The sequence below is a fragment of the Cupressus sempervirens genome, chromosome 1 (assembly GCF_028749045.1).
Source record: "Cupressus sempervirens isolate cs-2001-9-10 chromosome 1, ASM2874904v1, whole genome shotgun sequence".
Classification (NCBI taxonomy): Eukaryota; Viridiplantae; Streptophyta; class Pinopsida; order Cupressales; family Cupressaceae; genus Cupressus; species Cupressus sempervirens.
Window position 1 is genome coordinate 598,434,229 of NC_143118.1, and position 12,786 is coordinate 598,447,014.

The following is a 12,786-nucleotide window of genomic DNA, read 5'->3' on the forward strand; positions in this document are numbered from 1 at the left end:
TTGATCCTTAATAGTTTATTCTTACAAATCACCATCTGCTAAATCTTGTCAATACGTATTTGGGACTTGAACTCTCAAGAGTCCTAGTTTTTCTCATTGCAATGTTTCTTCCTTGCACCTAACAACTATCATTTCAATGCAAATCTCATTTCACTCTATTATTTGTGAGTGTTTTCCTATTATTTGAGAAAGCAATTTTACTTTTTTTCCTTTGTTTCCTAGCATGTCATTTACAACAAGTAAATTAACAAGTTGAAACCTATCAGCTAAAGGATCTTTGTTCTACAAACTAGGAAGGTCTAGATGATTGTTGATTTTTATTAATAAGAAAACCCTCAACAAACCACTATAAAAACTATTTACTCATCGATTTGATTGCCTCCTTGAACAACAATGGACCAAAGACTTCACAAAAATTGTTATTCTTGGAATGCCACCAAATTTGCACAAAGCTTGCTAATGTGTGATAAACAACTCACAAAACTAACCAATTTGATGATGTTTTAGTTACAACACTAGCTCAGAAGATAGTATAACATGCACAAGAAGCCATCCTTAAATTTCTTTGACATCATTCTCTAGTTGGAGACAAGTTTTTTTTCCTACAGACAAAATTCAGTTAATTATTGAGATTTACAATTGACTCATTTAGGGTTCATGTGTATGTCATAAAATCTGGGTCCTTTGAGAATTGCCCACTTTAACAAATACAATTGTCAATCGCTATTCTTCTGTGGCTCATACCTCTAACCATATCTTCAAAAACAACAAAGCGTTTTAATGTGAATCTGGACCGAAATAATATTTCTAATGCCCTTAAAGATGTTCTTTGCTCAAATCAAATGCTTATGCTTAGTTGACGTCCAATATTATATTGAACTAAGTATATACCCATCAGTTTTCATTTTGGTACATCCTGAAGAGGGATGGAATCACATTGCTTACCATATCACAAGGAAAAAAAATTTATATCTACAAAGAAAATAAATAGTATCTCCTTATATAGGTAGGGCCAAACTAGTGAATCTACATCTTCCAATTCTATAGTGTAACCCAATACCTCCAGTACAATTGGGCATCCTATTTTCAACAATTTCATCAAATAATTAAGTACAAAAAATGAGCCAACAAAGGTAGGGAACCTCTACAATCATTACTCAACACCTTTATTCACCAAAATATGAGATGTAAGGTGCAGTAGTCTTGATGTTTGTATACAAAGAAACTAAGGTTTAACAATCATTTAACCTTCTTGGACTTTGCCCTTTAAGATGGCATGTTAAACCTTAACTCTTTCTATATATGAATTGATGTTGTTTAAATAGGTGCATATCCTTGTCTATGAGGAACACTTTGAAGCAAATAAAGCCCTTTAAAAATCACTAGAACAACATATTTTGGCTGATTAGCGATATAAGCACCTTCAACACCATTGGAGATACTTATAATGGCCAACCACAATTAAAGATTTGTACAATTAGATGAAGTCAAAGAATTGATGCTTTTCTTTTTTTTAGTGAAAGTGAATGAAATATCATATTTCTGTGTGGTTGTTGTGCAACATACCAAATCATAAAATACTTACTTCATTTGTTTAAAAAAAAAAAATTATATTTTATATGAGAGATGAATGCCAAATATTTTACTCGTTACTTTCTACGCAGTCATCCACTTCTTATTCAATTGCTTCTTATTTATAGATTAAACGATTGTCCATCCCTCAAACTAAAATTGAACCATTTAATGATTTGTTTTCCTATGACTCACCCTCCCTCTCTTTTTGGAGTTAAAATTGTCATTGAACAATGAATTTAGAGATATTTTTGATCAAATAGAAATCACATCCCATAAACTTTTCCCTTCATTCTCGATCCACTTTAATCAATTTGTCTATCCTTAGAGCAATGGCTAATGTAGAAGTGACATAATCTAGGATGAGAACCAGGAAGAAACACGATTCATACTAGTTTCTAGCTGCACTGTTTGATTATCTGTGCAAGAATCAAAAAACATTGGGAGATATTTGGAGTTAGTTGGATGTTCCAAGGTTCCCTCAGTCTTCAAAACCTCATCACTACACTGTACATACCCTCAACCATAGGCAAGCCACAACACAAAGTAAGTACCATCCAAAGTTACAAGTTTTAAAGTAATTCAACAATAACACACTTATCCAATGTAAAAGAAGTTACTTAAATTTCATAAAAAATGACATCAAGATGTGGTCAAGCCAATGAAGCAAGCCATGACCATGCAAAAAAACTACCAAGTAGGGCATTCTAATATTTTTCCATCACCACAATTTTGTCACCAAATTGGGGAGGAAGTGCCCGTCATGTTATATCTTGAGGAATTTTTAAGCATGCGGAAGCACTGGATGTGTTTAATCAAATAAAACTGTAATGTTTGATATTTAATACAAGGTACAATGCCTCTGTTCAAAAGAAATGCCACCAAGAAATTTATCTTCAGGGATAGGGATGCTATGGTCTAAAATATTAATTATTACCATATAAATTGACAACTGAAAATTCAAAATCATACAAGATCCAAACATGTTAAGAAAATGAAGCATATGTGTTTTATTTAAATGTAGAGAATATGTAAGATACATCAAATTCTAGAAACATTTCAAAAATTCGATATATTTTTGGATTATACAAAACATTCTTAATCTTTTCGATATATGGAAGAAGCTCAAAAATGGCTCCAGCAGCTTCCAAGGAAAATGTTGTTGGTACTCCAGACTTCCAGATTTTCTAGTGTTTTTTGAGATTTCAGAAGTGGTGCAAAAGCTCTGACGCCCTTCTCTCCCAATTCCCCCGAATCAAGAGTCAAGGATTTCAGCGTGCACGCTTCTAAATCAGACGAAAATACTGACATAACCTCAAGTGCCTCATCATCAAGTCTTGTAAGACACACATCTTTTTAAGTTTTGTGAACATTTAAAGGGGCTCTTTTTGCAACAAGGGTTGCCTCTACTCTAAAGTTGTGGTTGCATAACCATATCCTGGTGCAAGAGTTTCTGAGCTCTTCCATTAATGGCGTCAAGAGCTCTATGGCTAAAGCTTCGTCAACAAATCCTCCCAATTCGCCTTCCCTTGTTGATATGTCAAATTCAGTTTCCCTCTCGATAGTGCGCATGACCTTTATCTCAAGAAAAGTGCTCTGTTTTTTTTATCTGTATCAGAACAACTCAAACACGGGTTTTGAAGATTAAGCAACCATACTAAATTTAATCAGTGCAGAATTACGAACAGCAATTCACTCCACTCCACTCTCCTCCATCAATTGCATGAAAAAAGAACGAGCTAAAAGTTTCACTTCTAAATTAGAGGAAATCGGAAATCCACTCAATGTTGTAGCTGGCAAGGAATTAATTCATTAATAATTTCTGCCCAAAAACAATCTAAGTGCAGAGTTCATGAATCATATAAAGATTTATTGAGATTTCAGAAATCGTGCAAAGATTCTTATTGAGATATTAATAAGATTGCAGAAATCTCAAAAACAATTATTTTTGGAGATTGCAAAATATTTTCATTTATTGCTGGCAGAGCAGTTTTGAACAAAGATTAAAACAGTTGACGGTATTTGGTATGAACGCACAGGTTTTGTGTGAAGTCTCCACCTATAAACGGATAACTATCGGCTAATAAAATCTCATTTATCTATTGTATTGATCAACTAGAATAGCAAATTTTTATAAATGAAAAAAACAACAAATGGAAGACGAAAGAATATGTTTTCAAACTCTCTGAACTGAATCTGCACGTTATTCCGATCTTGAAATGTATTAAGCCCACTTTGGCCAAGCAATGGAATGGAAATATGAAACTCACAGATTATACATGGAATAATGTCGAGTAATTATAGCATCAAAGAGAAGAAACATTCACTCCATACCATTTATACAGAGAAATAAACATTTAACACAGAGGAAACGAAAGGGAGAGGAAATGACACAGCTAGAGGCGCCTCTCCATATGGAAAGTGAAACCCATGCATACCATCTTTCAATGGAAAGTGAAACCCGTGCATACCATCTTTCAAATGATGATCATTTTCCTCGCACAGGCAGGTGTTGCATATAATTCTATTTCTACTTTCTCTTTTTTGGTAATTGAAATTCAGTAAACATGCTTTGATTGGGAAGATACCAACCATTTTTCTTTTTGTTTTTGGGAATGAAATGAACAGGCACGTTGTGGACTGCAACAGCACATATAATCACATTAGTGATAGGGGCAGGGGTTTTAGCACTGCCATGGAGTGTTGCTCAGTTGCGATGGATTACAGGGCCTGCAGTCATGATCTGTTTTGCTCTCATAACATACTACTCTTCTATTTTGTTAGCAGATTGTTATAGGTTTCCTGATCCAGTCAGCGGACCACACAAGAATTATACATACTGAGATGCCGTGAAAACAATTTTGGGTTTCCAACCTTGCCATACTCTCAATCTTATTTTTGGTGGTACATATATATGGGTAGTATTTGTCATTTCAGGGATAATAGATTTTTAAATTTTTCGTTTGTTCATTCTTGTAGGTGACAGGAAAGTATGGTTATGTGGACTAATACAATATTTGGGCCTTTGTGGAACGTGTATCGCTTATACAATAACTGCTTCAATTAGTATGAGGTAGACCTACAGCTCACTTTCAAGGCTGTAAAAACGTTTTGTGCTTGAAAAATTAACACCGATTTCCCACAATGCCAACTAAAATCTTATAAGGGTTGGTTCTATACATTCGTCCTTCCAAATGGTGGAAGTAATTAGGGCCTTGAGTAGGGTTTGAAGTCTACCCTTTTAATTGAGTCCGTATATAGCTTGCGTGCAAGCTGCTGGTTCCTCAGAAATGTAATGGATTGGAACCAACATTTCTTATGCTTTCGCAGCCTGCTGTAATGGCCGGTCTTATCAACAAATGCATATAACATATCAGAAACTAGTTTTGACCATTAACTAGTGACCGTTTCAAAATCTGTCCAATTCCTGTGTATTCAAGCTGCAACTCCGAACCCTCCATTAAAATGTTCTTCTGTTTAATTGGTCTCTTGTCAAGATGTTTAAAAAAAATTATTCTGCCATTTCTTATCTGGTGACATTGAAAGTACGCCACATATAAGCTTAGGGTTTGTTATTTATTGACTAATAGCTATGGATTTGATACGCCACAGATAAGCTTAGGGTTTGTTATTTATTAACTAATAGCTATGGATTTGAATATAATTTATCTCCCTACTAGCAAAATGATGAACGGTAAGTGATCGGTTTGTTTGATTGGTATGATTCGATATTCCTTGTGCACATAAGGAAACCCTAGAAAGCCTTAAAAAAAACCCGATTCTCTGTTCAAACCAATTCCATTTTCTTTCCAGTTTCCAGTTTCCCAATGTCTTGTACATATATGGTATGGAATCTCTTATTGTCTGGCCTGAATTGGTTATTTACTGACTTAATTAGTTTTATTTGTCATTATCTGAACTGGAATGGATGTTACTTTTCATTAGAACTTCAGAAATTTATGTTTTGCATACTCTATTATGATATTTTGGATGCCTTTTACACTGGATCTAATAGGACCCTGCCATTGCAGAGCAATCAGGCAATCAGATTGCTATCACAAGAATGGACATGAGTATCAATGTCAGTATTCAACATATCAACTCCTGATAATGTTTGGACTAACACAAGTGATTTTATCTCAAGTACCAAGCTTCCATAAACTATCGGGTCTTTCAACAATTGCAGCCATAATGTCCATTTCATACTCGACAATAGGACTGGGTCTTGGCATTGCAAAAGTAGTTGGTATTCTTGTATCCTATTCTCATTCATTTTAATGAAAAATGTTTCTAACGCACCCATTCTGTTTCCGTCTGTTTAAATTTTAATTAGGTTAGAGATATTTGAAATCCTACTTAATGCATTGTAATCTCTAACTTCTTTCTCCATGCACCTCAAAGACTGCATAGTTATGGTTTCCATTACCTTGCAATTCTTGTAAGATTCAAAACTTTTGGAAATTGTAGAAAATGGAAAAATTTATGGAAATATTGGTGGAAACAGCATGCCAGCGTCACAGAAAGTTTTGAAGGTCCTCCAAGCTGTTGGTGACATTGCATTTTCATATCCATTCTCCGTGCTTCTTATAGAAATTGAGGTACTGAAATACTACTGTGTTCATGTGTGAGCTCAAACATTTTTATAAGCTGTCCTCCAACTACGGCAATACAGCTAATTGTGGACTTATGGTATGATCATGCAGAACACTTTAAAGCCACAGCCTCCAGAAAATAAAACTATAAAGAAATCTTCTATGATCGCTGTAGTAACAACAAATTTCTTCTATATGCTCTGTGGCTGCTTTGGGTATGCAGCATTTGGGGATAATGCACCTGGAAACATCTTGACAGGTTTTGGTTTTTATGAGCCTTGCTGGCTGATTGACTTTGCCAATGCATGCATTGTGGTTCATCTGATGGGGGCATACCAAGTAAGAATTTTCAAGTCCTTTTTTTCAAAACTTTCATCAACTACAATTTTCAAAAAGCTAGAAGCCCTGAAGTTGGATTTTCCTTGATCCGTGAAATCTTATTGCCTCGGTATCTTACATTCTTGCAGGTATTTTGTCAGCCCCTGTTTACTTTTGTTGAAGGTTGGTTTTTGAATAAGTGGCCAAACCATAGAACCATCAATTATGAATGTGACCTACCCATTCCTCTGCTTGGGTTATATAACGTTAAACTGTTCAGGTTGTGTTGGAGAACTGCATTTGTGATCTCAAAAACTGGAATTGCCACTTTGTTTCCGCTCTTCAATCAGATTATTGGACTTGCAGCTGCAGCTAAGTTTTGGCCATTGGTAGTGTACTTTCTAGTGAGTATGCACATTGAACAGAAGAAAGTCCAACAATGGACAGTTGATTGGAGTCTTTTGCAAGCATTCAGTTTCATTTATCTTCTCATCTCAGTGGCATCCACTATAGCATCCATAGAAGGCCTTGTGAAAGGTCACCAGACAATAGACAGAATGGGCTTTTGAGCATTCCATTTAGAATGCACACTTTCCATTAGCACACAATTAAGTTGTTGAACAATTCCTTCTGTTATTCTGTTACCAAGAGAATGCAGAAATGTGCATACATATATTATTGTATTATATTATGGAGGTATTATAAAAATATCACAAAAAGGAGTTTCTAACTTCCTATATGACAATTGCTACTGAGTGTCCCTGTTAATGGAAAAAGTTAAATTTAAAAGCCTTGTTTGAATATTTTATTTAATCTTTTGTTTTTCTGCTCTCCATCCTGAATTCCATCTTTAATAGCCTTCCTCCACTCCAACCAGGACATTTCCTCATTCTGCCTCGCAGTCTCATCTACAACCCTGTGCTTTTTCATATTCCTGTGCTTTGTATCTTCCATGTGTTCACCATAGCCATCCTCAATATCCACATGGGTGATAAAGCTCTTCATGGCCCATCAAAGTCTTCAAAATGTGTTGCTCAGCTCCTTATAATTGCATAAAAGCAATGCCACGGAGCTATGGCTAATACCTATATACGGGGGAAATGCATATTCATGAGATCTTGGTGTAGAATGTAGTTAGAGTAATAAATAACTAAGCTAGACCCAAGAAACAAATGTTAGATAATGCATCTACGAACGTCTCATATTTCTGTAACCACAACTTAGACCAGCATCTTAGTGACAGTTCTAGAATGAGATTATGTTATTTATGCACATCTATGCAAGACTATACGAGATCAATATTAAGTGCAAGATATATCAAGATAAAAATATGAAAATGCTAAAAGTATGTGTACGCATGAGGCTAGACAATGCTAAACAATGCTAGATAGTGCTTAAATGATGCTAAAATGATACTAAAAATCTCTAAAATGCTAAAAGTATGTGTGCACATGAGGCTAGGCAATGCTAAACAATGCTAGATAGTGCTTAAATGATGCTAAAATGATACTAAAAATCTCTATAATAACAATGCTCAATAGATTTCTTAAAATGCTAGCCTTAATTTGCCTATAGTGCCTATAGTAAGGATGCATAAAACTTGGGTCCTTTTGCTCTTGATTTTCCCTTCTATTTAAAGGATTTGGGTTGGGGTAAAGATTTAGGGTTTACCTTGTACTGAAAATAACAAAACGCCAAGAGGAACAATCCAACACACTTGCTTTGTGGGGATAAATAGGGATTGTCAACTCTTTTAAATTCCAAAAAAGGGATTTCACTTTTGAGAGGATAAATGATTTTAGTTGATTTATTAAATGTTGCATTTTTTTCCATTTTTTTGTCTTTATCTTTTCCCTTTTTATTTTAGTTTTTGATTTTTATGAATTGAATTTCATCTTTGAAAGTGATTTTGGTCTTTTTGAATTTGATCAAGGGTTTAGGTAATTAATTAATTAACTACTCAAATGTCTTAACATTGTAATTGATTTATTTCTCTAATTTTGTCTATAATTTTCATTGTTTGATCGAAATTCATGTTGTTTAGGTCTTTGTCAATTTTATGGTGTCTACAAATGCCCCTCTTTGAGCAAATACGCGAAGTATATTAGTTCAAAGAATGTCTCGATTTTCTAATTTTTAGCCATTTTTTAATGATTTAAGTGTCTGATTGTTGATGATCTGCTGATTTGAAATTGATACGATGCTTGATTATTGATGATTTGACATTTGATCATTGATGTTCTATTGATTTGAAGTTGATGCTATGTCTGGTTATTGATGATTTGATGTTTTATCCTGATAATGTGATGTTTAAAATCTTTTGTTTTAGAAAAGTTTACTTGCATGCCCTAGTTGATTTGATTGTGATGTTGAATTTTGGCTTGGGTAGAACATTTTTGAGAAATTTTGATGTCCCTGTTTGATATAGTTATATTGCTCCCCCTCAAAAATAAAATTGGAAAAGTTGAGTTGCAATATATGGAGGTTCCAATTTTATTTCTGAAAAATGTCAATTAAAAAGTTTGAAAATGAATTGGATAGTAGGTATATCATGGAATTTGATGAAACAATATCCATGTCAAGAAAATGGGTTTAAGGCATTGAATAGGATGAAAGATGTTAAAAGATGCCATAAAATGCTCCTAGTGAGGATTAAATAGGTCAAAAGACCTTTTACCCTTTTCATTTTTAGATACCCCTTTCACCCTCCTCCATTTTGAGCTCTGATCTAATGAAGATGGTTGTCCCATTATGAGAGCACAAATTTGAGAGGGGTCATAGATACGAGCATCCAGTCGACTATGGGGCCCCAATAAGTCATCAAGAACCTCAATGATTCCAAATTTTGGAATTTTGTAGGAATTTTGAGGTGTTTACGTGATTGGAAGCTAGTAAATGCAAGTTTTAGATGTTCTAGCACATTTAATGGTTTTTTGTAGTGCTTTAAAAAAAATTTAGCACATATGTAGTTTTGAATAGCGCATCGCAGGGCAAAGTAGCGCATTTAGAAATGCAACAAGTTTACAAAATAACACATAAAGTGTAGTTGTAGTGCATACACAAATTATGATAGCGCATTTAGGTGTTATAGTGCATACAAGTTGTCTTCCGTCACATACAAAGAGTGAAATAACACATTTGATTTTTGGAATATTTTGTGTCAAGGTGATGAACATAGGTTTGTTCAATAGGAGTCTTGTAGTGCATATGCAATGTTTCATAGCACTTTCAGACTCTGTAGTGCATCCATATCATTTAATAGCGTATATGTTGAAGTAAATAGTGCTTATGAATAGTAAAATGCATTTGGAAAATACAATAGTGCCTTTGATTGGAAATAACGCATCTATGATATTGTGTAGTGCCTACTATCCTTTTATCCCATCCATGGAAGTAGATAACACATTTGGTCAGTAGAATAGTCTGTCTATGTCGGATAGCACATCTATGGTATGTGGTAGCACTTTTGAGTCGTAAGGGCCAATGTAGGGCTTGTCGAGTAGCAATGGGTCCAGATAGGTAAATGTGAACATGCAAAGTATGCGATGAGAGTCTGATATAGAATTTAATGTCCAACGAGTAACGAGAATGCTAATGTCGACCCGTAAACATGTTTACGCCATAACCTAAACAAGATAGTAGTGTCATCACAAAATGATATGTAGGATCAATCAAGTATGTTGGATAGATAAAAAAGGTGTCCCCCTCAGGATACAGAGTAGAGAAAACCAACATGTCCATCTCAAGATATAAAGGAGACCAAATATCGAGTTCAAGATCGAACCTTTATCGGGATAGCTAGAAGTTGACTTAGATTGGTGTATGATAATCAATTGTAAGGAAAAAAAAGTTGATGCCATTGTTTGATTATTTTGTTAAACATGTACATGGGCACAAGCTTATGATTGAGGGATTATATCCATGGCCACTAGAGTCCATTGGTAGATTGTCAACAGTTGATTGACAGATCATTGATAGATGTGGATTCACATATCTTCTCCTGATGGCTCAATTCTGGGTGAACCCAAACTATAACACCTTCCATATGCCACTTGGGGAGATGACGATTACCCTAGAGGATGTGTATAGGATTCTCCAAATCCGAATAGCAAGGGATCTAGTATACTATGATCAAATAGATGATGGTACAACATCTAGATATTTGTTCGCATATGATGAGATTGGGGATGATAGTGTGCCATACTTCCAGATGTTGCAGTATGATCCCTTACCAGTTGTGCTAGCAGGGTTGATAGGGGGATTTCTCCTACCAGATAGGCAAAGTTATGGATGTCTAGTTGGATGGGCTCGCATTATTTATGATATGATTGATTGACCACAAATATTTTCATGGGGTAGTTACATTTTAATCCACTTGTATCATGATTTGCATCAGGTGGTGTATTCAGGGGCACAATCACTTTCTATGGGCATGACGCTTTTACAGATATGAACATGGGATCATCTTCCCATCACCCGGCCTATATGTGTTCAATAGTGACTATAGGCCATGCCCTACATATGCATGTATTCAGGTATCATTGTCTAGCCCCATCTGAGCAAGACATTGTATTAGAGATGGATGTTGGATGATATGGATGAGGTTGTGTGGAGATCTTACAGGTATACAGATCCATGGGCAAAGGATGATGATGAGATGGTGTATTTATTTTGTCTGTAGTATTTTCTTGGTTGGATCCCTTCAATGATTAAGAGATTTTGTTTCATAACGGTAGTCAGATAGTTTGGGTGTCAACAGGGGATGCCGCAAGGACTAGCACACCATGTTCATGTTCATGTTCATGCAGAGAGGCCAATATGGGGTCCTACATTAGATAATGAGACATGCGGAGAGGCTTTCTTTCAGACGATAGGGGCTCCATAGAGATGCTCATTGAGGGATGATGAGGTCGATGCTAGGATGGAGGGGGACTATGCTCAACGGCTCAGAAAGCATCCCATTCTGAGATATACATATCCAGATCATGAGCTTATACTAGGCATTGAGGAGTCATTGAGTTGGGGGGAGGATGATGATGGTGAGAGTGGTCGGGAGAGAGGCAAGGCTAAAGGAAGATCTAGAGGCAGAGCCAAGGACCAAGAGGTCGAGGGAGGTATGGAGGTAGAGGTAAGGCTATTGTATTTCCCTAGCAGAGAGTGCTCCCATAGGTTCTGATAAAGAGACAAATGTTGACACAAAGGCTAGGGGATGTGGTCAGAGATAGACCTAGAGAAGTATGAGGGTGAGGTGGGATGATGATAAGGTCATGCACAGGAGCCAATATAGGCAGTACAATAGCAGGTGGGATTGGCAAGAGAGGCTTAGATAGTGGTATATGACCCAACATGAGGGCAGATGATATGGATTGGAGTAGGAAAATCCAGCATAGGGCCTGACTACCAGATGATGTAAAGTTTGTGAGGAGATAGAGGCATCAAGTATATGACCCCTCTCTAGGGATGTAGAATTCATAGCCACAAGATTAGTCACAGGTGTATGTAGCTCCAACGTCGTTGATAGCTATACCATGTGGGTCAACCAATTTGGGTTCCTGTATGAGTGTTGTAGAGCCACAAGTTGGAATTGTTGGATCTCAGATCAATCAGTTGGTGAGTATAGTTCAGGCGTTCATAGAATCTATGACACCAAGGCCTCCACCTCCACCTCTGCCACCAAGCACAGATGGAGTAACCACTAGTCAGGTAGCCCTAGCCATACCAAGGACATAGGGTATAGGTACAGTAGTGCAGGCTCAGAGAGATGGGATGAGTGCCTCTAGTGATCAAACACCTCCTCATCAGACACTGATAGATGGTGCAGATGACCCACGTGATGAGACACATGGGTGAGCCTTTGTATCATTTTTATTGTATTTTTTGGCTATCAAATGTATCACAGATGTTTTGAGGATGACCTTTTTGATATATGAGCATTTAGATCACAATTTTCAACAAATAATATAATTGTTTCCACATAACCCATAATAGATTTGGAATAAATATATAATTGAAATCTATATTCAAGAAAATAAACAACATACCCACGAAAACCCAACCTCCAAAAGTATCCATCTTCATGTATTACTCAACAAAAATACCATTGTAATACAACCATTGAAGCCTTCAAAGCCATAGCCAATAGCAAGAAAATCATGTGAACAAGCATGAATCCAAACATCTCATGCCATGCTTTTAATCTTCACAAATGCTCCCTTGGCTAACCTGTCAAGCCTTGTCTCGCTTGACTCTTTCCCTTTTTTCCTTTTGTCTTCTCTCTACCAACAACTACCCTTATGGTTGTTTA

General features: G+C 36.0%; 1 protein-coding gene across 3 annotated transcripts; it reads left to right on the forward strand.

Annotated features, from left to right (window-relative positions):
• The first annotated feature begins 4,209 nt into the window (after positions 1-4,209).
• LOC149578861 (amino acid permease 1-like) lies at positions 4,210-7,219 on the forward strand. 3 transcript variants are annotated; one of them, XM_089807617.1, is made up of 5 exons: positions 4,210-4,645; positions 5,604-5,818; positions 6,040-6,170; positions 6,276-6,503; positions 6,632-7,219. In XM_089807617.1, the coding sequence occupies exons 1-5, from the start codon at positions 4,641-4,643 to the stop codon at positions 7,049-7,051; spliced, it is 999 nt and encodes a 332-aa protein (XP_089663743.1). In that variant the 5' UTR covers positions 4,210-4,640; the 3' UTR covers positions 7,052-7,219. The 3 variants fall into 3 exon arrangements, with proteins under 3 accessions (XP_089663743.1, XP_089663800.1, XP_089663685.1); XM_089807674.1 differs by lacking the exon at positions 4,210-4,645 and adding an exon at positions 4,662-5,417; XM_089807559.1 differs by lacking the exon at positions 4,210-4,645 and having other exon boundaries at positions 4,665-5,818.
• The last annotated feature ends 5,567 nt before the right edge of the window (positions 7,220-12,786 follow it).